The sequence below is a fragment of the Orbicella faveolata genome, unplaced genomic scaffold (genome assembly GCF_042242905.1).
Source record: "Orbicella faveolata isolate gen_17 unplaced genomic scaffold, um_ofav_v1 contig_24, whole genome shotgun sequence".
Classification (NCBI taxonomy): Eukaryota; Metazoa; Cnidaria; class Anthozoa; order Scleractinia; family Merulinidae; genus Orbicella; species Orbicella faveolata.
In genome coordinates, this window is record NW_028301552.1 from 28,877,189 (window position 1) to 28,901,911 (window position 24,723).

Consider the following 24,723-nt stretch of genomic DNA (forward strand, 5'->3'; position numbering starts at 1 on the left):
TTCAATAACACAATTTGCATGAGAACTAACATTCAATTGCATTATTATGCAACCATATCCATGAAGGTAACAATCTTTAAAGCGGCGAGACAAACATTACAGCCATAATAACATTTATTTTTGAAAGATAGAAGATCAAATTCGCTGAACGATTTATCCTTCAATTGCCTCACTAGTAAATAGTAAATAGTCTTCGTTGACATCTTCAAAAGCCCTGACTATCCTTTCGCGGTGTTCAAATGCGATTCTATTTCTTCGTGGCATTTCTGGACAAATCGAACTGTCACTACATGTACATGTACATGTATGTCACACGGATACTGTAGTGCGCCCTCTGAGTTGTACGCAAAAAGTTTCGTAAGTGGCCGAATTTATATCTGCAAGGGGAGGATTGTGAAATTATGATTTGAAAAAAGTACATATGGTCCCTTGTTCTATAATCAAATTTTCGAGGAAAATTGGGCGAGATATCTCTGTGCAAAAGAATTACGCTAATGAGCGATTGTTTTCTCTTAACGTTAGGTGAAAACACGGTAATGTATGTCTCACCGCATTTAAGATTGTTACCTTCATGGATATGGTTGCATGATAATGCAATTGAATGTTAGTTCTCATGCAAATTGTGTTATTGAAAGTCTTTTGTTGAAAACTGAATGTCGTAAAGTGTAAATGATTGTCGTTTCGTGACAACGAATTTTTTTTCCACCAAAATGAAAATACATTTACAGTCAATGAATGTCAAATGAAGGTATTGTTTTCCTTTTGATGATTTTGAATGTTAATGCATATGTAAATGTTTCTCTTGAACGTTTCTTACGCGCAAATGAAGGTCATATTGGTGTTAATGAGAGTTTAATGACCATAATGAAAGAAATTTGGACACAAATGAAGGTTTGTTTTCTGTAAATGAACAGCAAAAGGTGTATTTTCGAAGTACTGTCCTGCCCAACGCTTTAATTTGAAAGTGCTTTCCAAAGAGGCCTCTTTTGATCCAAACAGTGCGGTATAATTTCGGAGAAGCAGTTTTTTTCGCCATGGACATGCCAACTCTGATAAATATTTCACAGCGTTTTCGAAATTTAAGTATGCAGACAACTGCATGAGATTTTCGAAACGAAATTTCTAACAAACGATGAACAAATAATTAAGGTGTCTTGCTCTTCGACAAATCTATCGAAACACAGGAGCTAAAAAAAAACCTCGTATTTTTACTTGTTTTCAGCTTTAATAAGGGGAGATCCACATTTCATAACTCTCGATAACAAAACGTTTACATTCAACGGACCTGGTGAGAACACAGTAGCTGCTGTTGATGACGGAAAGCGCATACTAAGAGAGCCAGCGGTAGAGGCCTGGGAACAGTGTTTTCAGCAACTGCTGCCAAAGAAGTGAACATGTCTGCACTGGACAGAAGAATAAACACTAACGGTAAACCTGGTCTTGTTTTCTTAATTTACGCGTGGATGAGGGATTGAATTGCTACTTAAATGTTAGGTAAAAATTGAAATAATATTTTGATATAAAGTAAAGCCTCTCAAGCCCAGTTGAAGCAAGTTTAAACAAGTTTCCGTACTGATCTGAGGTGGCTAGGAGTATTGCTACTTCCCCAGGATGGGATGTTATTCCATCACAGGTTACTCACGAGCATTCTGTCAGGTTGCCTCAACAAGTCGCTTGTACTCATTTATTCTCTTCAGTTAAATGAGGCACTCTGGGCGTTCAAAAGTGTCTTGCCCGAAGAACGCAACATTATGTCCACGGCCAAGGCTGGAACCAAGACCAATCGATCCGGAGTCTAGTGGACAAACTATAAGGCTACCACACATACCACACTTGAATTGAAGCAGTCTTATTTTGGATTTGTTTTTGTTGATTTTTGTTTCCAAATCAACGAGGAAAGCCTTTCTCCAAAAGAGCTTGATGGCAAGCAGTGTATTAAAATTTTTGTCAACATTACTAATGTCAACGCCCGGACTTTCCGAATACAACATCCTGGACTTCAAAACTGAAGTTAAGGAAGGTAAAGGATGCTGGGAAGGTTTTTATTACAATTACCTTTTTAAGTGGTTGAGTGGCATATTACGCAATTGAGAATACTTATGTGATATAAGGCCGGCGTGCCACCTTCACCGATTTTTGATGCTGGCGGGACTTCAGACGCGATGTTTGACGAGTTAGCTGAAAGGCCTCTGATGAGTCTCTTGGCAGGGACGAAACATACGTATGTAAGACTAGCCATTGTAAAATTCTCACACTTCTATAATGATATTGCTTTTAATTCATATTATAATTAGTGCTAAAAAATATACACAAAAAAACTCTTGCTGTTCTACTAAACTTGTTGCAACAGTGGTCCTGACGTTGTGGCCCTGCCATGGTTGAAATGGTTTAGATAATAACAAGATGCTTATAAGAAAGCTTAAAAACGCGATGTGAAATTTAAATTGCATTATCTGGAATCGACAGAAAACAGTTCTGTGATGCAGCGGTAGCCAAAGAGTAGCAACACAATAACTGTAATTACTGGCAAAACCAGAAGAAGGAACCACTCGCATTTTTCCTTTGTGACATGTTGACCGTGGGAATTAACTGTTTAATTTTACTAGCTTTTCCATTTGATTAATCAAAATGTCTGAGATCGATAAAAACAAGTGCAGTCTAGCCAGAAACTGCAACCCAGTAACTGTCTATCTACTGAAAAAAGTCTCAACCGAGCAGTGAACAGACCATAACTACAGCTAATTCGCATCACCTTGGTCGCGCGGTTAATTAAAAGCTTAGCTAGTTTCAAGTGTTGTATTGTGAAGTTATTGGATACGACGTCTTGTTTCTTCTACTTGCTGTTTCCAACCGAGTAAACTTTACGACCGTTCAGCGGCTGCAGAGGTCTGTAATTGTCGCACATAAGACCAGGAAAACGACCATGGCATGATCTCAGCTTCCTAAACCGTCTCAACTGAAAAAAGATCACATTGAATATATTACAACCTGTTTTCAAATCTTTAGCAGTTGTACATGTGAAGTACAAATTCTTCTATTGAGTATGACGATCTTGTTTAGAAATCCTCGACAACTCTTAGCTTACTGAACAGACGAACTTAATGCTAATCAAGAACGCTGATGCCATTTTTGTCAGACACGACACTGTATCAATAATCCTTTATAATGGATATGGATTTATGTTCGTAATAATGCTTGGTTTTCCTTTATTCAGGCGCGTATCAAATATTGTTCAGTAGTGTTTCAGGTCTGTGACTAAGATTATCAACAACTGAAATGAGCAAGATAACATGTACTCACCTGATACTTCGAGGTATCAAGTTTGGGTTTCAGAACCAACCACTTCACTCCTTCAGTACAGGGAGGGGTTGTAAAGGACCCCTTGTAGTGGTAGTAGTCTGGTAGTATCACCACCTTCTTGTTGTTGTTCCATTTGTTGGAAAGGAACCCCATCAAACGGATACCGTCAGACTTACACACTTCCGTGCTCGTCCCTGTGTATATAATCTTCTGTTTAGCGGCAAGTTGTGACCGTTAGCTAATTTCTCCTCACATAATCAATACATAATGAGCTAAGCATTGAGCAAAGATTAAAGGAGGGAGAGTATTTTTTCGACTTACAGTCAAATTTTCCCAACTTCTTCCTTTATATATAAGTAGTTCAATAATCAATAATAATTGTTTATTTTTTGTGATAATAGTCAGAGAGATTTTGAACATCAAGAATTATGATATTTGTTGGCTTGCTAACAAACATAACGAATTATACTAATAGTAATCCAAGATTGTGAGTGCACTTTAATATATTTATCTTATGATTTCTATAGCTGACAACCGAGGTTTTACAGATGGATATATCAGACCTAACAAATTATACAACAAAATCTATGGTCATTAATAATTCGTTTTTTTTTTCGTGTTTAGATTGTGAATGAAAATATTTGCTATTTGTCAGTAAATGTTGGTAGTCAAAACTTTGGTATCTTGTCGTTAGCAGTCAATATTTGTCCCAGACACGGAAAGGCAAAGCCAGATCTTTTTACACGCAGCATCTCACAGGTGAAAGCAACGGAAAAGCAGGTATAAAGGTATATTTAACAATAGAAGATGGAGTGTGCATTATTTTCTCAAAAACTTGGAAATACCATCTTCTATTTGGTTCAGATTAGAGTATGAAAAAGCAAAAATATTCACATCTGAGAAGGGGCGGTGATTGCGCTGGCAACACAACATCCGGGACAAAGCAAATAGATTGCACGCTGCCGTGCGTCTGTTCAGTAATTGATCACAGATGACATGAAAATGTGGTGAAAACAAACATGTGTCACTCATGTTCTTACCACGGTGACGTCTGTTGTGATCTGTTACTGAACAGACTCATGGCAACATGGAATGTATCTGATTTATATCATTAAGAAACAAAAACAAAACAACGTCTATAACAAAGTCTATGTATTCTCCACCTGATCGAATAAGAACCAATCAAAATGGATCAATGATTAACAATTATTACAGATTAGGTCGGTTCTAATGTTTGCAATTTTCGCGGTTTTTTCCTCGATCCTCAAAAGAAAGTTCCCGCGAACCGAAATTATATATGCAGAAATTCCATGTAGAATCTTGCCGGTGCCATTTATTGAAAACGCCTCTTTCGTTTGGAAACAAAACTATGAAATTAGAAACAAAACGTTGAGAAATAAGACGATCCCATCCACTGCATGAGGAATCAGTCACACTAGGGCAAGATGTAACTGTACCTTATTTTAGATCTCTGCATGTTCTTTTGCTTGACGATTGCATGTAGTCAAATAAAAAAACGAAAATGTCTTCCTGAAAATCGCAAAAGTTGATGCCTAGCGAGAGCATCGCGTAGAATGCCTATTGTTCTCGGGACATTTACTTGCAGTCGAATAAAAATTATAGGTCTGTAATATTAGCAGCGAAGCGTAAACAGGGACGCTCTGATTGGTCAAAGATCACGTACGCTTTCCTCCGAAGGGAATACTGCCTTAGCTCATTAACTTGTCAAGGCGGGGCTAAGAAACAAAGGCCTCGAAAGTTATTCTTTATTCTATTGTTTCCGATATCGCGTATTTCAAGCTGGCTATTTCAAGCGTTGGACTTGTAATGGATATTTGCATCCGATTTTTACCATAGGCCATTACATGTATCCGGGTTTTTCGTACCAACGTCTTTTCGTACCACCCATTTTCGTACCACCTACATACACGTTCGTACATGTTCGTACCACATAAACATACATTCCAAATAGCACAGATTTAGACTATCTGATAGTCTAAATGAGATTTTAGATGTATAGCATGGTTTTGGTGTGATTTCTTTACGTAAAGGATATCACAGAAGAAGTTCCGGAGAATAATTATCCACGGAATAACACTCTTATCTTCACGCGAGCGAATTATTCTGTGACAAAAACTTCGAAGATTGTTGTCACACAATAACTCGTTCGCCTCTTCGAAATTTTTCAGTAATTGGCGATGTTTCCCTTACTTTATTCGCCTTGAAATCCCCTAAAACTTTGCTAGGAATAAAAATAATTGTTTCTTTGCTAAAGATCTGGTCTTGAAAGCCGAGCTTCTCAAAAATATCTGACTGATGCCACCAGTCTTCACGCTGTTGTTGTCACATAATAACTCGCTGGCCTCTTTGAAGTTTTTCAGTAATTGGCGATGTTTACCTTACTTTATTCGCCTTGAAATCCCCTAAAACTTTGCAAGGAATAAAAAAAATTGTTTCTTTGCTAAAGATCTGGGCTTGAAAGCCGAGTTTCTCAAAAAAATCTGACCGATTGACACGAGTCTTCACGCTGTTGTTGACAATAACTTGCTCGCCTCTTTGAAGTTTTTCAGTAATTGGCGATGTTTACCTTACTTTATTCGCCTTGAAATCCCCTAAAACTTTGCTAGGAATAAAAATAATTCTTTCTTTGCTAAAGATCTGGGCTTGAAAGCCGAGTTTCTCAAAAAAATCTGACCGATTGACACGAGTCTTCACGCTGTTGTTGTCACACAATAACTCGCTGGCCTCTTTGAAGTTTTTCAGTAATTGGCGATGTTTACCTTACTTTATTCGCCTTGAAATCCCCTAAAACTTTGCTAGGAATAAAAATAATTCTTTCTTTGCTAAAGATCTGGGCTTGAAAGCCGAGTTTCTCAAAAAAATCTGACCGATTGACACGAGTCTTCACGCTGTTGTTGTCACACAATAACTCGCTGGCCTCTTTGAAGTTTTTCAGTAATTGGCGATGTTTACCTTACTTTATTCGCCTTGAAATCCCCTAAAACTTTGCTAGGAATAAAAATAATTCTTTCTTTGCTAAAGATCTGGGCTTGAAAGCCGAGTTTCTCAAAAAAATCTGACCGATTGACACGAGTCTTCACGCTGTTGTTGTCACACAATAACTCGCTGGCCTCTTTGAAGTTTTTCAGTAATTGGCGATGTTTACCTTACTTTATTCGCCTTGAAATCCCCTAAAACTTTGCTAGGAATAAAAATAATTCTTTCTTTGCTAAAGATCTGGGCTTGAAAGCCGAGTTTCTCAAAAAAATCTGACCGATTGACACGAGTCTTCACGCTGTTGTTGTCACACAATAACTCGCTGGCCTCTTTGAAGTTTTTCAGTAATTGGCGATGTTTACCTTACTTTATTCGCCTTGAAATCCCCTAAAACTTTGCTAGGAATAAAAATAATTCTTTCTTTGCTAAAGATCTGGGCTTGAAAGCCGAGTTTCTCAAAAAAATCTGACCGATTGACACGAGTCTTCACGCTGTTGTTGTCACACAATAACTCGCTGGCCTCTTTGAAGTTTTTCAGTAATTGGCGATGTTTACCTTACTTTATTCGCCTTGAAATCCCCTAAAACTTTGCTAGGAATAAAAATAATTCTTTCTTTGCTAAAGATCTGGGCTTGAAAGCCGAGTTTCTCAAAAAAATCTGACCGATTGACACGAGTCTTCACGCTGTTGTTGTCACACAATAACTCGCTGGCCTCTTTGAAGTTTTTCAGTAATTGGCGATGTTTACCTTACTTTATTCGCCTTGAAATCCCCTAAAACTTTGCTAGGAATAAAAATAATTCTTTCTTTGCTAAAGATCTGGGCTTGAAAGCCGAGTTTCTCAAAAAAATCTGACCGATTGACACGAGTCTTCACGCTGTTGTTGACAATAACTTGCTCGCCTCTTTGAAGTTTTTCAGTAATTGGCGATGTTTACCTTACTTTATTCGCCTTGAAATCCCCTAAAACTTTGCTAGGAATAAAAATAATTGTTTCTTTGCTAAAGATCTGGGCTTGAAAGCCGAGTTTCTCAAAAAAATCTGACCGATTGACACGAGTCTTCGCGCTGTTGTTGTCAGACAATAACTCGCTGGCCTCTTTGAAGTTTTTCAGTAATTGGCGATGCTTACCTTACTTTATTCGCCTTGAAATCCCCTAAAACTTTGCTAGGAATAAAAATAATTGTTTCTTTGCTAAAGATCTGGGCTTGAAAGCCGAGTTTCTCAAAAAAATCTGACCGATTGACACGAGTCTTCGCGCTGTTGTTGTCAGACAATAACTCGCTGGCCTCTTTGAAGTTTTTCAGTAATTGGCGATGTTTACCTTACTTTATTCGCCTTGAAATCCCCTAAAACTTTGATAGGAATAAAAATAATTGGTTCTTTCGTTTAAGCAAAACAACTGCGCGCTGGTCGGTTCCCGTGCTGTTCTCTTTGTCTGCGTATCACAAGCTTTTCGTTCGCCTTTCTTCCGTTTCGTCGTGCTTTGGACGTGTTGCGTCTTTCTCCAAAACCGTCTGATGCTTTCGGCCAACGCTTTTCCTACGCGCTCTCCAGCAGATTCTGTCAATCGATAGCCAAGAGGCAGAATACTTAATTGCAGAAGCGCAAACACTGTGTTCGGCTGTCCACAAACTTCTCTCCATCTCCAAAGAGCTTCGCCATTCAGTTGAAATTGAAATATGCCATTGCTTTCATTGACGAACGGAGTTACTATGTTGATCAGCAGGGGATGGATCGGGGTTTCGAAGAGCTCTGAAAAGAGCTCCCGATCACTTACGATTTCGCTTTCCATGTTCATTGAGCAACAGGTTTTCGAATGAATCAGCTGCGCCGACAGCATACTTTTGAAATTCGCGGTAATGAATATTTCAGTTACAGTCAAGTGGTTTTCTTGAATGGGTATTGTTTAGTTTTGACAGCCATTGTTATACAGACGTGTGCTTAAGACAATAGCTCTTCCATCGAAGACGCGCCATTTTCAAATGCAACTCCAACAAGAAGTTTTCAAACTCAAAAAGCTACAGGTTCCTGTGGACCGATTTTCAAATTTGAAACGGGTTTTGTTTCAGTAAAAAGCCATCTTTCATTTGCCGTGCGTGAAAATTAGGAAGGCCGGTTTAGATGGTCTGAAAATTGCTTCTGAAAACGGTCCCCATACAAAAAATGGCCAATTTTTGCCCATTTTCAAGAGCAAAAAGCTACTCCTTATACCTCATAGATCAACTTACTTAACGGCTTAAATTGAAGATTCAACCTTCTTCTTCAAACAGCCGCGCGTGAAAGTTGAAGTTTTAACTCCTGGAAACCAGAACAGTAAGTTTTATCAACGCTATTGGGCCAATTTGGACCCTTTCTTCTCTTAATCAGGGCATTTCACGACACGCAAACATTCAAATTTGCCGCTTCGCCGGTCATGAATAATTAATAATGTCCAGGCATTCTACCCGATGGAATCTTTTCTTTACAATCGCAAAACTAAATCATTTCTGCATAATACCAAAACTCGCCGATCTGCAAAATTAAACTCCCGCAAACATTTCGTGCCATACGGAATATGGAGTAAAAGTATTGCACGGTCAGCTCAAATTTAGGGCATATAGCAGCTATATTCTAAGAATCGAAGTACGACTCGTTATATAGGAAAACGTAAAATGTACTCACAACTTACCACTATAAATGATGTTCGGTAGCAGTTTTGCAAACCTTCCCAAAGTCGGGTTTCCTTTAGAAGAAACCTAAAATAACAAACAATACGCACTGAATAAAGCATTACTTTAAGGACGGTGCCTACATTTGTTAGTGCGCATACTTTCTGCGCATTACGCAAGGCATGATTTAAGCGCCATGCGCGCGCTGGGGTTGACATTGACTCAATAAACTACGCTACCAAGTACACGACTAAAAGAAAGCAAGATTTTTCCGTGTGACCAAATCAAGTTTAATGAACCCGTACTTAAACCAGGAACACCAAAATAGCAGCTTTTCGCGAACCATTAAATGTTAACGTCTTCCAGCTGAAAACCTATCTGTTATCTGTCCAAAAGTACACTGAAATCCAACTGTAAACATGCACCTGCAGATGGAGTAGTGCGCGCGCAAAACAAGTGCGAAATACGCAAATGTTTTACTTACAGGGGAGGTGACAGGAAAAAATGTAGCGGGCACCGTAAAAGGTTTCAAAAAAGATAAATAACTTTAAAAAACGCGTGGTTACCCCACATTTTATGTTATGAAATGGAAGTGGCAAGCCTATTGAACACGTGATTAGTTTCTGGTTGTGAGCAAAAGGTATTTAGACTTTATTTTGGCTGAACCAGAGGAAGGCTGTCAGAGACGATAAAAGCGCTGTTGCAACGATTTTGTTATTAAAAACAAACCAAAAATTGTTTTTATGTTACCATTTACCATGCAGGTTTGAGAACTTGATAAACGTGTTTGCTTTTCTGTTTGTGAAGGCGAATTCAAAGGAAATCTGTGAAGAAATATCCTTTCCATCTTTTTTTCAGAAAATGCTGATGTCACCATTTTTGTTGAGATTCAAGGCTAATTATCTTGAAAAAATGCGTGGCTACCCCCATTTTTCTTTGCGGATTCCAATAGCCCTTGCAAAGATCTACTTTTTCCGCGTGGTCCTAAGCTGGCGCAAAAACCTTTGTATCTAGTAGGCACCGTCCTTAAGACTAAACTCGTTCTAACTTTCTGATGGTGAACGGTTAATTTCTTTGAATTCATTACAATTTGCATTTTCTTTTAGAAAAAGACAACCGTTTGTGTATTTTCAAATAAAAGTAAAATGCTATTTATTTAAAAGGGTGACTAAACAGAGAAACCTTCACCACCCGCAATCGAAAAACAAAAAGAAACAATTTCAAAAATGGCACAGAGAAACCTTCGCCACCCGCAATCGAAAAAGAAAGAGGGAAACAATTTAAAAAAGGGCACTACAACACTACTGCACAATGGTTGGAAAAGTTTTGGGGCCCCCGCTTTAAAAAGAGTCCCGGATCTGCCAAAGATTATCAATGTTTATGATAAGCAATTCATCATATAAATGAATCTTTTTGGTATAACTAATCGTACCTTTTTGTACCTTACAGTGACTTATCAGGCGAGTGTGATCGAGCCATGGTTCCTACTTTGGTGACAAGCAGCCCAGCCAAAATACCCATTAATCAAAAGTGCCTAATATGCCTCCGGAACCGTACCAAAAATGTGCGATTAGGCTCTTAATGTTCCCAGTTTCCGCCAGTATCAGTTCATTGACTTGACATCGCAAGATATTGGGATAGCAAGGTAAAGGTAAAAAGTCTGCGTACGAGCTAAGTGGCCCATCAGGCCGGAGCTTATCTCAGTTTCTGTAGCATGAAGCGACTAGGACTATTTCTATTTCCCCCTAAAATGGATGCTACAGTGTAGTTCATCGCAGGGTTACCACCCAGCATTAAGTTCGCCGGTACCCATTTATAAACCTGGGTGGAGAGTGGCACTGTGAGAGTAAAGTGTCTTGCCCAAGAACACAACACAATGTCCCAGGCGAGGGTTCGGACCCAGACTGCTCGAACGGGAGACGAGCGTACTAAACATGAGGCCACCGCGCGTCCCAGACGCTCAATATTCTACTTTTAAAATCTCTTTACAATTTTACTCGAGCGAAAATTACTATACTTGGAAGCGACCATATTAGGTCAGTGAGTTAATATCGCAGGACAACAGGACAGTTAAACACAGCTTCTGATTGGCGAATTGCAAATTTGAGTACGGTAAATACGGATTACAGTAGATGAAGAGAATAGAAAGGTTATGTTTATGTTACCTTAAGCCAGAGGGCTATGACTGCATATCTGCCTGAATTTTCAAACACCATATGGAGCTTGGAGGAAAAGAGAAGTAAAAAGACAAAGCTGTTATTGTATAAGGTCGATATAAAATTCATCGGGGTTTTCAAGAAGAACAAGTTTTTAAAATTAGCGAATAACGTTTATCTTGCTACGGTTATAATAACTGAAGAAAACCACAGAGAAGACGCTGTCGTTTAACAAAAAATAAATGGAAAACTAAGAGGTAGCGTTACTTTAGAATTATTGACTGTAGATGCCTTACTACAGTAGTGAAGTGAACTGATGAGGAACTGAACTGATGTACTATATGTATGATATAATAGAAACAAGTTCAAAATCACATATGGCCTAAAACTAAAATTGGCCTAGTGTCGTTACCTCGCCAGCAAACGGCTTCTTGTTTAGAGTGTGCTCAGATCCGCGGTCGTTTTCACAGCCAAAGTGAAAATGGAATTGGTTTAGTGTGTAAGTGGTATCTCCCAGGGGACCCCCTGTGATTTCAGCTGTTCCCTGTGACTTGTCAATGGTTAAAGTAGGAGAGTGACCAGTATTTTCCAGCTTCCCAGAGACCAGGCCCCCCGGGTTGTCGAACGTTATTTTCAGATCACGATAGTTCTTGTTTACCACTTTACTTGTATCGATGTTAATTGGGGATTGGTTGTTAAGGCCGCAGTCCTCCCATCCCTTGTGCCAGTCCGGTGGGCCATACACTATGCCATTCACTATAGAGAATATATGAAATTATAATCCATCAAATATTTTCGCTCGCACGCGATTGGTCTAAACAGTTCCTCGAAAACAGTCTTCGCTTCGCTCTCGGAAAACTGTTCGCTTCTCGGAACAGATAATGTCCGCGGAGAAATATCCGAGAATATTTTCGCGCAAAAAGGAGGTTATTGTTTATATATACTATAGAAAAAAGGTCTGGATTCAGGAAAACAGTGTTGAAGAAAATCTTGCCCTGCTGAAGCTCTTTTTTCCGAAAGTTGACGATATAAAAATTCAACGAAATGTCAGTCATAAATTGATATTATAAAAGAAAATGACTTACAGTCATGTTTTTGCAAGAGAAAGACAACGAATGAGAAAGAAAAGAATGTTGGCAATGCCAGGAAGGTTAATTGTTAACTGAACTTCCCTTGCGAAGAATTTTTTTTCGGAAATTGCACGTATCCCTACCTAATCGTAAAAAAAGAACATTTAATATTTTGTTCTCGCACGTCTTTGACTGTCAGGCTAAAAGCCTACCTTAATTGGTAATTACAGAATAAGAATACCAGCTGCCAACTGATGAGATGAAGTAATATATCAGAAAACGAAAGACTGTGTTTGACCACACAGAGAAGGTAGTTAAAAATACGACGAACTGCGAGGAGTTTGGAAATGTGGTCAAACACTGTCTTGGGTGTTTAATATATATTCTAAATCGAAACTAAAACTTAGGAGAAAACAGATAAATAAAATCATCAAAATCTGTGCTAATAAAGATCAGATATCCAAACACCGTCACGGTCATGATTTTCCTTGTTTGAACTTGATGAATTATTCAGGCGTTTGAGAATGAGAATACTAACATACTAACACCTTTTTCCACACTGAAAGAAAACTGACCAGAGACCGAGAAACAGGTTGAAAATTCAATGTAGGCTAACTTCGAAATCTTGAAAAAAATTCGGCTTGGTACTGGGGGCTAGATGACAAAAACAAAGGAAACTGATTTCGTTGATTTGTGTTCTCTAAGCCTTACTATCAAGCTAAGTTTATTTTCGTAGATCAAAACAAACTCATTAAACTGCGCCAAAGTGGTGCTAAAAATCTAAAGGACCGATGCATCGTATAACATTGACAGATTTCCGTGACAATAATTCGCTACGCATGATAAAATATGAGCGTACTTGTTGATTACCTTCTTGTGTTGTCTCTCCGTAGCCAAACTGAGGATAAGCTACAGCAAAACAATGATAATGAAACAATATTCAGGGCATGAAACAGGCATTAACACAAATTATTTCAAACTGGTTATCCTAATTAGATGACTGTTGGAGAAGGCTCGACCCAGTGGTTAGGGTGCTGGATTTGTAAACCGGGGGTCCCTGGTTTAAATCCTTCTCTCCGACGCTGGATAGATTTGGGTTTGATGGTCCACACTGAAAACAAAATAGCCAACTTGTGAACCTTCAACCAGTTGGGATTTTAAAAAAAGTGTTCGGTCATATTTACAATATTTGCTGTTTTATTTATAGTGTCCCGAATTAGCTTAGCGATGCTAAATATCATGAAACTGATCACGTTTGTAACCTACAGAGATTTAAATGAAACAGAACTTTAAGTCCGAAAGTTGATGTCTTACTGTGTCGACGCTTGATTATACCAAGCATTAGGTAATGCAGGAACAGTGACCATGACATCCCTGTGTGCAAATAAAGTCACAATATTACAACAGTGATAAAAGTGTAATTATATAATACTAGTGTAAGAAAATTGTAGAGTCGACTGTCGACCGATCAAATCAGTCTCGGAACTTCCAAAGAATGATATTGTTCAAACAAGAAAAAACAGAAAGTGTAAATTTTCTTTAAATGTTCGTTTGACACAATATTTCCTCGCACATACCATAGTTAATTGAGGAAAATGGTTAGAAAACTTGGCAAAGCTCTTTGTTGTATGTATTTGTTTGTTATTTTGGGGTTTGACCCTTCACAAAACCTGGCAATGACAGAAGAAAAAAACAAAAAACAAAAACAAAAACAAAAGATGCGCAGTGCCTACCTTCCAGCATAAATCTTAGTCTGCTTGATTGCTTCTTTGATGTTAATGTAAATCCCCTGAAATAAAACTGTCAATAGATTTTTGTTCAAACTTTGTTCACTGAACATTTATCATATGAGAACTTTAATTATAAAATAAAAATGGGGGTGCCCATGCTCGTAAAGGAGCAGTCAGGCATTGAAAATATCCCATTATGGCATTATTTAACAAGAACGCATTACAAGTTATTGTAAAATCTCTGTGAGTCCAGAGTCATGAAAACACGCCTCAAACTACAGTCAATTCTTGTGTCGGACACAAATAAACTTTTCAGTTTGATTTTGACAGACAGCTGAATCTTTGTTAAAATATTGGAACCAAATTGCTCGCCACGGCTATCAAACTACAAAATAAAAAAGACTACAGTGCAGCTGCTATTTTGCTTATTTCTTCAATTTTCAGCAATAGAAATCAGATCAGTCTTCTCTCACCCAAAGCTAATGATTAGTTGATTAAAAGGACTGGAAAAAAAATTGAAGTGCCCGAGCTCGTTAGTGAGCTATAGCCATTTTTCAACTGACAGCACTCAAAATCAAGGCAAATCCGTCATGTTTTCAACGTGCGCGTGCACGAACGCGCACTAGTGACGCCATAAATTATGCGCAGTAAGGATGCACAATACAAATCCTCGCGCTAATCCTCCGTAGGAAAAAGATGGCGACTGGTACATTTACCTATAGTTCTTAGCGCACGAAAACCGAAACGTTCATAAAAACGTAGAGAAACGTTATAAAATCTTCACACCTAGGCTAGTTAATATCCTTAGTACAGGGACAAAATATTGCAATTATAAGGCTTTCTTTGTGCCTTTTGGGCTGTGTTAGGTTTGCGAGGCATTGTGGTAAAGTGTACAGCCGCCATCTTTTTTCCTACCGTGGATTGTTTCTACGCATCCTTACTGCGCACGCGAATTCACACGCCACGTCATGCATCGAGGGCGCGCGCTAAGTACTAAAATAAACAATGACAGGGCAGATGGCCATTGCTATAGCTTTTCTTGGATTTAACGATCTTGGACGTTCGGTGACCCCTACTTTTCTTTCCAGAAACAGAATTTATTTACAATTATCTCCACATTGTCCAAAAATGAACAAAAAATAATTGTGCAAAGTTAAAAAAAAAAATCCAATATTTCTGTCCAAGGGACATCGAGTCCTGCCATCTTGCGACTGCAAGGCGCCTGAAACTATGGTCGCTAAATGCTAACTTGTTCTTTTAAAGAACCTCACCAATTGACTAAATTCACATAATAGGTCTACTTAATATTTGGCAGAGAACATTTCTCTTCAAAGATGTAATTGCAATGTTTTGCGCTTACAGACACTGTGGCCTTATTCGCTAATTTTTCGCCATTTTTTTTACATTTCTGACATAACTAACTCATCATCTCACAGTGGTAAAAGTTTCAGAAAAAAATCAACGTTGGGAAATTTTCGCGCGAACGTCCTTATCCGGCCTTCCTAACCATTTCCCTCTATTAACTATGTAGGTGCGATCTAATTAAAGGTCTCCCCGCTGGCGGAGAAACAGGCAGAAAACAAAAACTTCAAAAATTGCATAGTTCCTGTCAGATTTGCAATTCAGTTTCATTTAAAATACAGTCAGGAAGGATAACTGCATGTGTTTGTAATCAGCTACTAATTTCGACGTGAGTTAAATACCAACCCTGATTGTATTACTCAGACAGAGTTAGTTTCATGTCCCCACTACTCGTAAGTAATTAAAGAATATTTAACCGTCCAAACTAAAAAAAAACAAAAAAAACTGGTACTCACGAAAAGTGATTGGGGTTTTTCATTTTGTTTATTACGTTTATCAAATTGTGTCGAACAAAACAAATCTTTTTTTTCATTTTACTGCGCTTCTTCACTTAAATAAACGAGAAACAGGTCACACACTGACAAATTTTTGGTAAATAAATATAAGAAACAGTGCTAGCGTTAAAAAAAGATTAAAGAAAGTGATACTTTTTTTAGAGAATGAAAAAAGGCAATGAAGTTATCTACACTATCTTGCACTGGCTTTCAACTCAACAAATAGTATATGATATGCTTACTTACTTGAAGTTTCTTAAGATTTATCTCCAATGTCGGATCTGTTTTCCTTGACTAATTTCAATGAAAGTGATTTTAATTTTGTAGTCGGCGACATTTAAGGAATTTTAGTTGTCAAAATTGGAAAATACGTCAAACTGTCATTAATTTTCATTGATGTCAAACGAATATTGCTTGAATGGCCCCGGCTTAGATATTCGATTTCCTTACTTTCCCTATTATCGGTTTCTACAGACAAATCTAAATATACATTTTATGTGGGGAAAGGATTCCGGTCTTGAGAGGAAAATGACTTTCGATATTTCATCAGTGATTAGCAATCATCGATATTTTTTTAAGTTTGATTTTCAGCCGAGTTAAAACTAAAACGCGACGAGAACTAAGTCAAGTTTAGAAACATTTGAACTCCAAAACAGTCCTTAGAGTATACTGCCAAAGACTCTCCCATGTATGGAATGTTACTATAAAAGTTCCTTAAAATATAGAGATTTCTGATTGGACAAGAAAACTCCTAATGCACGTGATCACGGTCTCAAAGTTACTTCATGAGAAAAGCAATATTTGTTACCTATGAAACAACTTAAAGTAATTAAAACTATTATATATCTGTGGTAACTGAGCTTGTTAGTACTTATATGTTTTGGAGCCAACTATTGAGAAAATATGTTTTGGGAAAATTTAGTTTTGGCAAGCCAAGATTATCTCATATATGTGGAACACTCAATCCTTGAACGCGTCTTCCGTTTCACTTAGAAACATTCGCTCAATCTAGAACTTTGTATTCGCACATGATTGTGTCGTTCGTGCAGCCTTGGCTTCTACCTCCCTTCTCGGATAGATCTCAAGTTAATTGTTGCTAAAGATTATTCTATATTTCTAACTTTCAATTGGTTAATATCTGCTTGAATTGCCTTATCAAGTCAGCAGCGTTCGTTTAGGATCTACACTTGCGTACTTTGTTTTGGACCACCTGATTTACCCTTGGTTTGAGTCCCAGGCGTAGCTAGAGTCGGCATAAAAGCAGATATATTTTAAAGTTGTATTAAGAAGAGAAAAACGAAGTAGTGGAAGACGACTAAAGATTAAAGCAAGTACTAGTTCAAGGGTCTCTTTACCTACTGTTGCTCTGAACGGTAAGCCGCCTACACATATAGGCCATGGCTAATGTAATTTGTGCCCCTTCGAAGTGGAGTTAAGGTGGCTCCCCATGTTTTTACGATCGCACGCGCGCTGAGGACGAAAGCTCAAGTAATCTGCGTACGCTCAAAGGAAAACCTCAGTGTTTTTCGATTTTTATGACGTCAACATGAGCACAAAACGCAAAACGGACAGTGAATTCCCTTGAGTTTTCTTCGGTGAATTTTTTTTTAAAATTTAGCTCAGTTGTAACCACATATAATTCCTATGAAATACCCTATTTTTGTTAACATCTGTCAGAACTAATCTAATATATTTCGAAGAATGAAAAATTACAGAATATTGGAAAAACCGTCCGAACAACCTTGACTTTTTGCAATTCAAAATGTCAGGCAATATCATTTCCATGATGTGGCAAAGTATGAAAAAATTTCACTGAAGGAAAGTATAAATACTAAGGAGTTTATGCCAAAATAAGGAATACATATATTTTTAACAAAGGAAGTTTCACTGGGTATTCAAAACTGGTCTGATATTTCCTTTGCTATTCATGGGGCCGGGCCAAATATTCAGTTGTCAGAATTGTCAAGTAAACAAACAATAACAATTGACAATTTTGACGACTGAATTCTTGTACTTTAACTCTATGAATATATTCATGCTCTTTTTCCTATAAATAATCAATTCGATCACGTACTTTGAGTCATTCCATTTTACTTTTAACTTAAATTTTATTCTATTTTTTTATATATAGTTACAAGAATTACTTGCCCCCGCAACTATAGCTAGTTCCAGAACTAATTTAAGCGGGGCAAGAGTCTATATTAAAAAGAAAAGAAAGAAAAATATGATAATAAAAGTAATGATAATTTAGAGCAATATTAAGATCACTCCTTTACGTTCTAAAACGATAAAGAAAAATGAATCTTTTACACATGAATCTTCCGCGAAACATATGTACTTGAAAAAAAGCCTTGATAGGTAGAAAATCTTGGGCACTCGGAACAATATAATTCATGGACAAATCAGACAATTCTAAGAGATATTGACTCAAATTAAACGCTCCTCGAATTGTTGTTTTCGTCGGGTCGAAACGCCCAGCTTCATAGTTTTTCGTCTAGTGCACTTAATTTTCACGGGCCAAACTAACTATTCCGATATGGTATAACCGTAGCATAGCACTTTTCAGGAACCTTTATTTCTCGGGATATTCGCATACTATTACCCCAATAAATCCGTTGAAATTTGGTATGTAAATGAAATCGTGATAGGGAAATGGTCAAAGCGTAAATTACAAGCTGCGTAGATATAAAATCTTTTTGTACTGGCCTGTTTGAAAATTAAGAACTGGTTCATGCTTAGCGTGCGTATATCGAGCTATGGATGCACGCGTGAAGTTTGGAGAGCGCGAAAGAAGCGTAAGAGTTGTCGCCTCGAGCAACTCTAGCTTCTTGAGTGCTCTCCAAACTTTCCAAGTGCATCCGTAACTCGATATACGCACAGCTAAAAGCATGAACCAATTCTTTTATAACATGGCGACAACAACTTGGGCGCTAAAACATGTCTTATTTGTGATTGACTGCAAAGTTCTCACAATGCACGGTGAAGAAAAAGAGAGGTCACTAGGATCCTAACACACCACAATTAATTGAGCAACGGTTGAGCGAAAACGCTTAACCTGGTTTCCAAAATTGTCGATGAAAAATTCGCTTCTTCGATCGATTTAATTATAATTAAAATGTAGGCAGACAAAGTCAAAAATACTCACGTTTAAGTAAATGTCTTCGCTTGGCAAAAGTCAAAGGCTCGAAGTAGAGTTTGGATTGTTCAGAATAATCTTCACATTGCCGAAACTTAAACAAAAGGAGCTTGAACTAAACTCGACGGAAATTTTGCAGCTAAATTGAAACTGCACACGTCATCTTATATACGCACGGCCGTGCATATATTTAACAAATAGATTCCTTGTTGCCGTGCGTCTGCTCAGTAATGGATCACAGATGACGTCAAAATGTGGTAAGAACAAATAAGTGGCACACGAGGCGATAGCCGAGTGTGTCACCGATGTTTCTTACCACACTTTTGACGTCTTCTGTGATCTATTACTGAACAGACGCACGGCAATATTGAATCTATTTGTTTTATATAATAACGAAACAAACTACTACGGATAAAGCTTTTTCATTTCAAAATCTTTCAACTCGAAAGCGGGCCTTTGCCCACTTTGGCGAACACGAAAAAAGCCATTTGACGTAATCTATTGTCTATACAAAATGAAGCAATCTCATTGGTTGCTATGCTTAGCAAAGAATTATGATTGGTCCAGGAAAATCACGCCACTGTCAAACTTGATTCGAGGGTCGCTTCTCGTAGAATGAAAGCTTACAGTGAAAGCAGAAATGAACTGCGAAATCTACAAATCTTAAAGAAAATGCTGGAAAAGTCGAGTCAGGTTTTGTCATCAGAGCAGCTCTGAGAGCCGAAAAGCTTGGACGTTGCCTTGAATATTGCAGGATTTGAACTATACGCTCGGAAAACTTGCGGTTGCGGTCAACCTGGAGGCCATTCGATTCGAGTTTTGAATGAAAGGAGCGTCAGTGACGGTGGAAATTTGTGTCCCCTGTGGTTGGTGATTCTCAAATCAGTTTGAAATAGTGTCGGAAATACCTTTTAACTGCGATACAGTTGGCCGTGAGCTGTAGTGAGCTTTACTTTGCACACTGCTGTGCCCTGAAGCGGACTAGAACATTCGCTTCGGAAAGTAAGGTTATGTGTTTATTTTAACTGATTTTAAGAAGTGATGTTTTGATGTGTCATTCCTGACATCAATCAATGTTTGAACAATTATTGTGAGACTGAGAAAAGTTAATTTTTTAAATAAATTAATCTCAAAAACATTTTGTTTATTGGGTTTGTTAAATTCGAGATAAGCGGCAATGGTTTTCGGCTTACCAAGACCAATTTTGTGCTTGGTTTAGTCGCGCTCGACTGCCATTAGGACTGCTCAAGTATTTTTTCTGAGTCATTTCTTAAAAAAAAAGGCTTTATCTTTCTCCCTCCTGCTTCTCTACCTGTTCAATGCCTCGGCAAGATTTTTTTGTACCTTATCTTATGCCCAGTCACGTAAAATATTATCTTAATTCTCAAAACTTTCCGCCATTTGAAAACACAGATAGAAAAACTTTGTAATGATGACGTCAATCGTGCGTCTGTCCTCTAATAGATCATAGGCGAGAACCAATCAAAATGGGAGAATAACTTGGGTTATTATATAAAGAGATTTTGTTCATCATGGCGCACTAGGGATTAGATAGGACTAGCGCAAGCGTTATGTTATGATGCTTAAGTTACCATATATTTTGTCGGCCATCTTGGTCGATCGAGCGGTATTTCGAACTTCTCTAGTCTTCACAACAATTCCCCCGAAAAAGAAGGCACAGTAGATTTTCATTCAAGTAGATTTTGCCTGTTGGCTGCTTATATCAAGAGAAAACAAATTTTGAAATAAAAAAGGGGGGTTCTGGTACTCGTTTAGAAACAGGAAGACCTTAAATAAACCCGATAACTCCTTAAATTATCTGCTTTTAGAAACGTTTATATTTGAGCCACTCAGTTTACCCTTTGTGAGAGCAGAAAAATAGGGAGAAAGTTAAGTGAGAAATACAACAGTGGATGTATTGCATCAATGTTAAGGAGCAATTTGGTGTATGTTTCATGATAAAGGCACTCATATTTAGTCGACAGGGTCTCAATATGTTCCAAGCACACAGAGTTCTTGAGGGCATAGCAGAGTTCTTGATGGGGTCTTGAAGTAAAGAAGTGTTGTTCACTGAAGACTATCGTAAGCCCAAATAACTCGCCTCCGAAGAGACTGGTGGCAGCGGGAAGTTTCCAATAGCCTTTAAACTGAAGAAGAAACAGACAAAACGGAAATATGGGAGACCAAGGTGCACACGAGGCCAGAATTCAAGCTGATAACCTCAAGTAGTTGAAGAGCCGAACGAAGCTGGCGCTCACGCCGCACAACCAGCCGCACAACCACAAGTCGCCGCAGCTGTACAGCAGCCCATGGTTCAACAGATACCCATGGCGAGTTACCAAGTTCCACCACCTGAAAAGTTCAACTTCAAGCCCGAAGAATGGTCCCGTTGGATCAAGCGTTTCGAACGATTTCGAAAAGCGACTGGACTCGACCAAAAGGACGGCGAGAGCCAAGTGAATACTTTGATGTATTCGATGGGCGAAGAAGCTGACGACATCGTAGTGTCATTCGGACTGACAACTGAAGAAGCAAAGCAGTACAACGTGGTGAAAGGCACGTTTGAAGCTCATTTTGTGGTAAAGAGAAACGTAATATTTGAAAGAGCCAAGTTCAACCTGAGAAGTCAACAAGATGGTGGGTCAGTGGATAATTTCATAACAGATTTGTATTGTCTTGCTGAATACTGCGAATTTGGAACACTAAGAGACGATCTCATCCGAGATAGAATCGTGGTAGGGATAAAAGATAAGAAGCTCTCTGAACAACTGCAACTGGATTCCAAGCTGACTTGAAAGAAAGCAATTAGAAAAACCAGGCAGTCGGAAACAGTTAAAAGCAGCAAACGTTCCTACAGGAAACCAAATCTGACCCACCACCAGCTCATGTTGAGCGTTTGTCCAAAGGAAAGGGAAAAGATTCTAAAGAAGATATGAAGAAGAAAAAGAAACCATCCAAGTCTAAAAATGGAAAGACTCCTGAAGCACAATCTTCAAGGTGCATGGGTCAACTACACCCAAAGAGACTATGTCCAGCCAGAGAATCGAAATGTAACAAGGACTCCAAAGTAGGACATTGTGCGAAGACCTGCAGATCTCAATCAGACAAGAGAGTGGGTGAAGTGAATTTTCCTGGGAGACAAGAAGAAGGAGAGTTCTTCCTAGGCGAACTCACTGAAGTATCTGCTGCCCAAAGAAGTAGCGAAGATTCATGGAAAGCTAAAGTTTCATTGAATGGACTGCAAGCAGAATTAAAACTGGATACTGGTGCGGATGTAACAGTAATTCCACCTAGTCTGTATCACAGTTTGCAACCAGTTCCATCACTTAGCAGGACCACCAGGCTACTCATGGGTCCATGTAAACAGAAACTGAGCTGTCTAGGAACTTTCATAGCAGAGTTGCGAGTTCAAGATAAGACTGCTAAGGAGCAAGTGTATGTAATAGAATATTTGCAGCGACCTTTGCTAGGAAGAAAGCCAGCTGAACTTCTAAAGCTGATAAGCAGTTTTGACAGCCTGAGCAGTGATGACTACAAGAGTAAAGTAGCAGACAAGTACCCCAAGTTGTTCGTAGGACTAGGTGTCATGAAAGACAGTTACCGTATCACACTCAAAGAAGATGCTAAACCTTTCCAAGTGTCAGTTCCAAGGAAAGTACCCCTCCCCTTGTATCAGAAAACTAAAGAAGAGTTAGACAGGATGTTGGAGACAGGAGTCATATCCAGAGTTGACCAACCCACCGATTGGTGCGCTCCTATGGTGGTGACCCCGAAGAACTATGGCAAGGTCAGGGTCTGCGTCGACCTGAGCAAGCTGAATGAGTACGTCAAGAAGGAGAACCATCCATTTCCAGCAGTAGACACAACTCTCGGAAGATTGGCAGGTTCCAGAGTGTTCTCTGAACTTGACGCGAACTCAGGATTCTGGCAGATAAAGCTAGCGTGGGAATCAAGTCCACTGACAGCATTCATCACTCCATGGGGCCGTTTCTGTTTCGATGTGTTGCCCTTCGGAATCAGTTCTGGTTCTGAGAAATTCTGGTTCTGAGTCAGATCCTCCAGGGATTAGATGGCGTGGAATGCAGCATAGATGACGTTTTAGTCCAAGGCATGGCATTTTTTACTAATGCACAATGCAAACAGTGGCAAATTCACAATTATTCATTCAAAAAAGGAACTCTTAAAAGTAATGTACAGCTGACAAAATACTGCAGATCGAGCAAGAGTTTCCGCTCCACAAATGGATTTTTTCATTAATGTACAATGCAAACAGTGATAAATGCACAATTTCGAGATCTTAACTTGACAGATTGCTATAAGATATTTAACCTCTAGGAACAGGCAAGAGAGGGTGAGAACACATCCCCCATAAATGAGAGGTTATTTTAGGCATGCAAGTCACCCAATGGGTCAGTTTAATTGACGTAGTAAAAGGTACTGCTTGGTTTTGTTAATTAAATATGCCTCAAAAAAAAAAAAAGAAAAGAAAACTGCACCTGGATTTTCTTAGAGCAATTCGTACGAAAAGGAGAACTAACTATTTGGCGCTTTGAAAGAGCTTTCCAAAAAGATATTCCCCGCTTTAATCTGTTCAGTTATTTTCTAGAAACGACTTTCGAGCGTGTTAGAATGCAGTTCTTGTTAGCAGGCATGGCATCCCATGTGAATTAATCAGTTATGCAGAGAAATGACTTATTTTCGAAGTATTGTCCTGCCCAGCGCTTTAATTTGAAAGTGCTTTCCAAAGAGGCCTCTCTTGATCCAAACGGTGCGGTATAATTTCGGAGAAGCAGTTTTTTTCGCCATGGACATGCCAACTCTTATAAATATTTCACAGCGTTTTCGAAATTAAAGTATGCAGACAACTGCATGAGATTTTCGAAAGGAAATTTCTAACAAACGATGAACAAATAATTAAGGTGTCTTGCTCTTCGACAAATCTATCGAAACACAGGAGCTAAAAAAACCCTGGTCTTTTTGACTTGTTTTCAGCTTTAATAAGGGGAGATCCACATTTCATAACTCTCGATAACAAAACGTTTTCATTCAACGGACCTGGTGAGAACACAGTAGTTGCTGTTGATGACGGAAAGCGCATACTAAGAGAGCCAGTGGTAGAGGCCTGGGAACAGTGTTTTCAGCAGCTGCTGCCAAAGAAGTGAACATGTCTGCACTGGACAGAAGAATAAACACTAACGGTAAACCTGGTCTTGTTTTCTTCATTTACACATGGATGAGGGATTGAATTGCTACTTAAATGTTTGGTAAAAATTGAAGTAATATTTTGATAGAAGGTAAAGCCTCTCAAACGCAGTTGAAGCAAGTTTAAACAAGTTTCCGTACTGATCTGAAGCGGCTAGGAGTATTGCTACTTCCCCAGAATGGGATGTTATTCCATCACAGGTTACTCGCGAGCATTCTGTCAGGTTGCCCCAACAAGTCGCTTGTACTCATTTATACTCTTCAGTTAAATGAGGCACAATGGGCGTTCAAAAGTGTCTTGCCCGAAGAACGCAACATCATGTCCACGGCCAAGGCTTGAACCAAGACCAATCGATCCGGAGTCTAGTGGGCTAACTATAAGGCTACCACACATACCACACTTGAATTGAAGCAGTCTTATTTTGGATTCGATTTTTTCGTTTCCAAATCAACGAGGAAAGCCTTTCTCCAAGAGAGCTTGATCGCAAGCAGTGTATTAAAATTTTTGTCAACATTACTAATGTCAGCGGCCGGACTTTCCGAATACAACATCCTGAACTTCAAAACTGAAGTTAAGGAAGGCAAAGGATGCTGGGAAGGTTTTTATTACAATTACCTTTTTTAAG

The 24,723-nt window shown here is 38.7% G+C and overlaps 2 protein-coding genes across 2 annotated transcripts; both read right to left on the bottom strand.

Annotated features, from left to right (window-relative positions):
* Positions 1-2,255: 2,255 nt before the first annotated feature.
* Positions 2,256-9,121, bottom strand: LOC149111213 (putative carbonic anhydrase). The gene is made up of 3 exons (XM_089291937.1): positions 8,968-9,121; positions 3,301-3,494; positions 2,256-2,956 (listed from the first exon to the last, which is right to left on the bottom strand). The coding sequence occupies exons 2-3, from the start codon at positions 3,451-3,453 to the stop codon at positions 2,834-2,836; spliced, it is 276 nt and encodes a 91-aa protein (XP_089148063.1). The 5' UTR covers positions 3,454-3,494; positions 8,968-9,121; the 3' UTR covers positions 2,256-2,833.
* A 1,943-nt stretch (positions 9,122-11,064) lies between these two features.
* On the bottom strand, positions 11,065-14,366 carry LOC149111214 (carbonic anhydrase 2-like). The gene is made up of 5 exons (XM_089291931.1): positions 13,907-14,366; positions 13,488-13,547; positions 13,044-13,082; positions 11,516-11,859; positions 11,065-11,169 (listed from the first exon to the last, which is right to left on the bottom strand). Exons 1-5 carry the CDS (start codon positions 13,914-13,916, stop codon positions 11,104-11,106), a joined length of 519 nt encoding a protein of 172 aa, XP_089148057.1. The 5' UTR covers positions 13,917-14,366; the 3' UTR covers positions 11,065-11,103.
* Between the last annotated feature and the right edge of the window lie 10,357 nt (positions 14,367-24,723).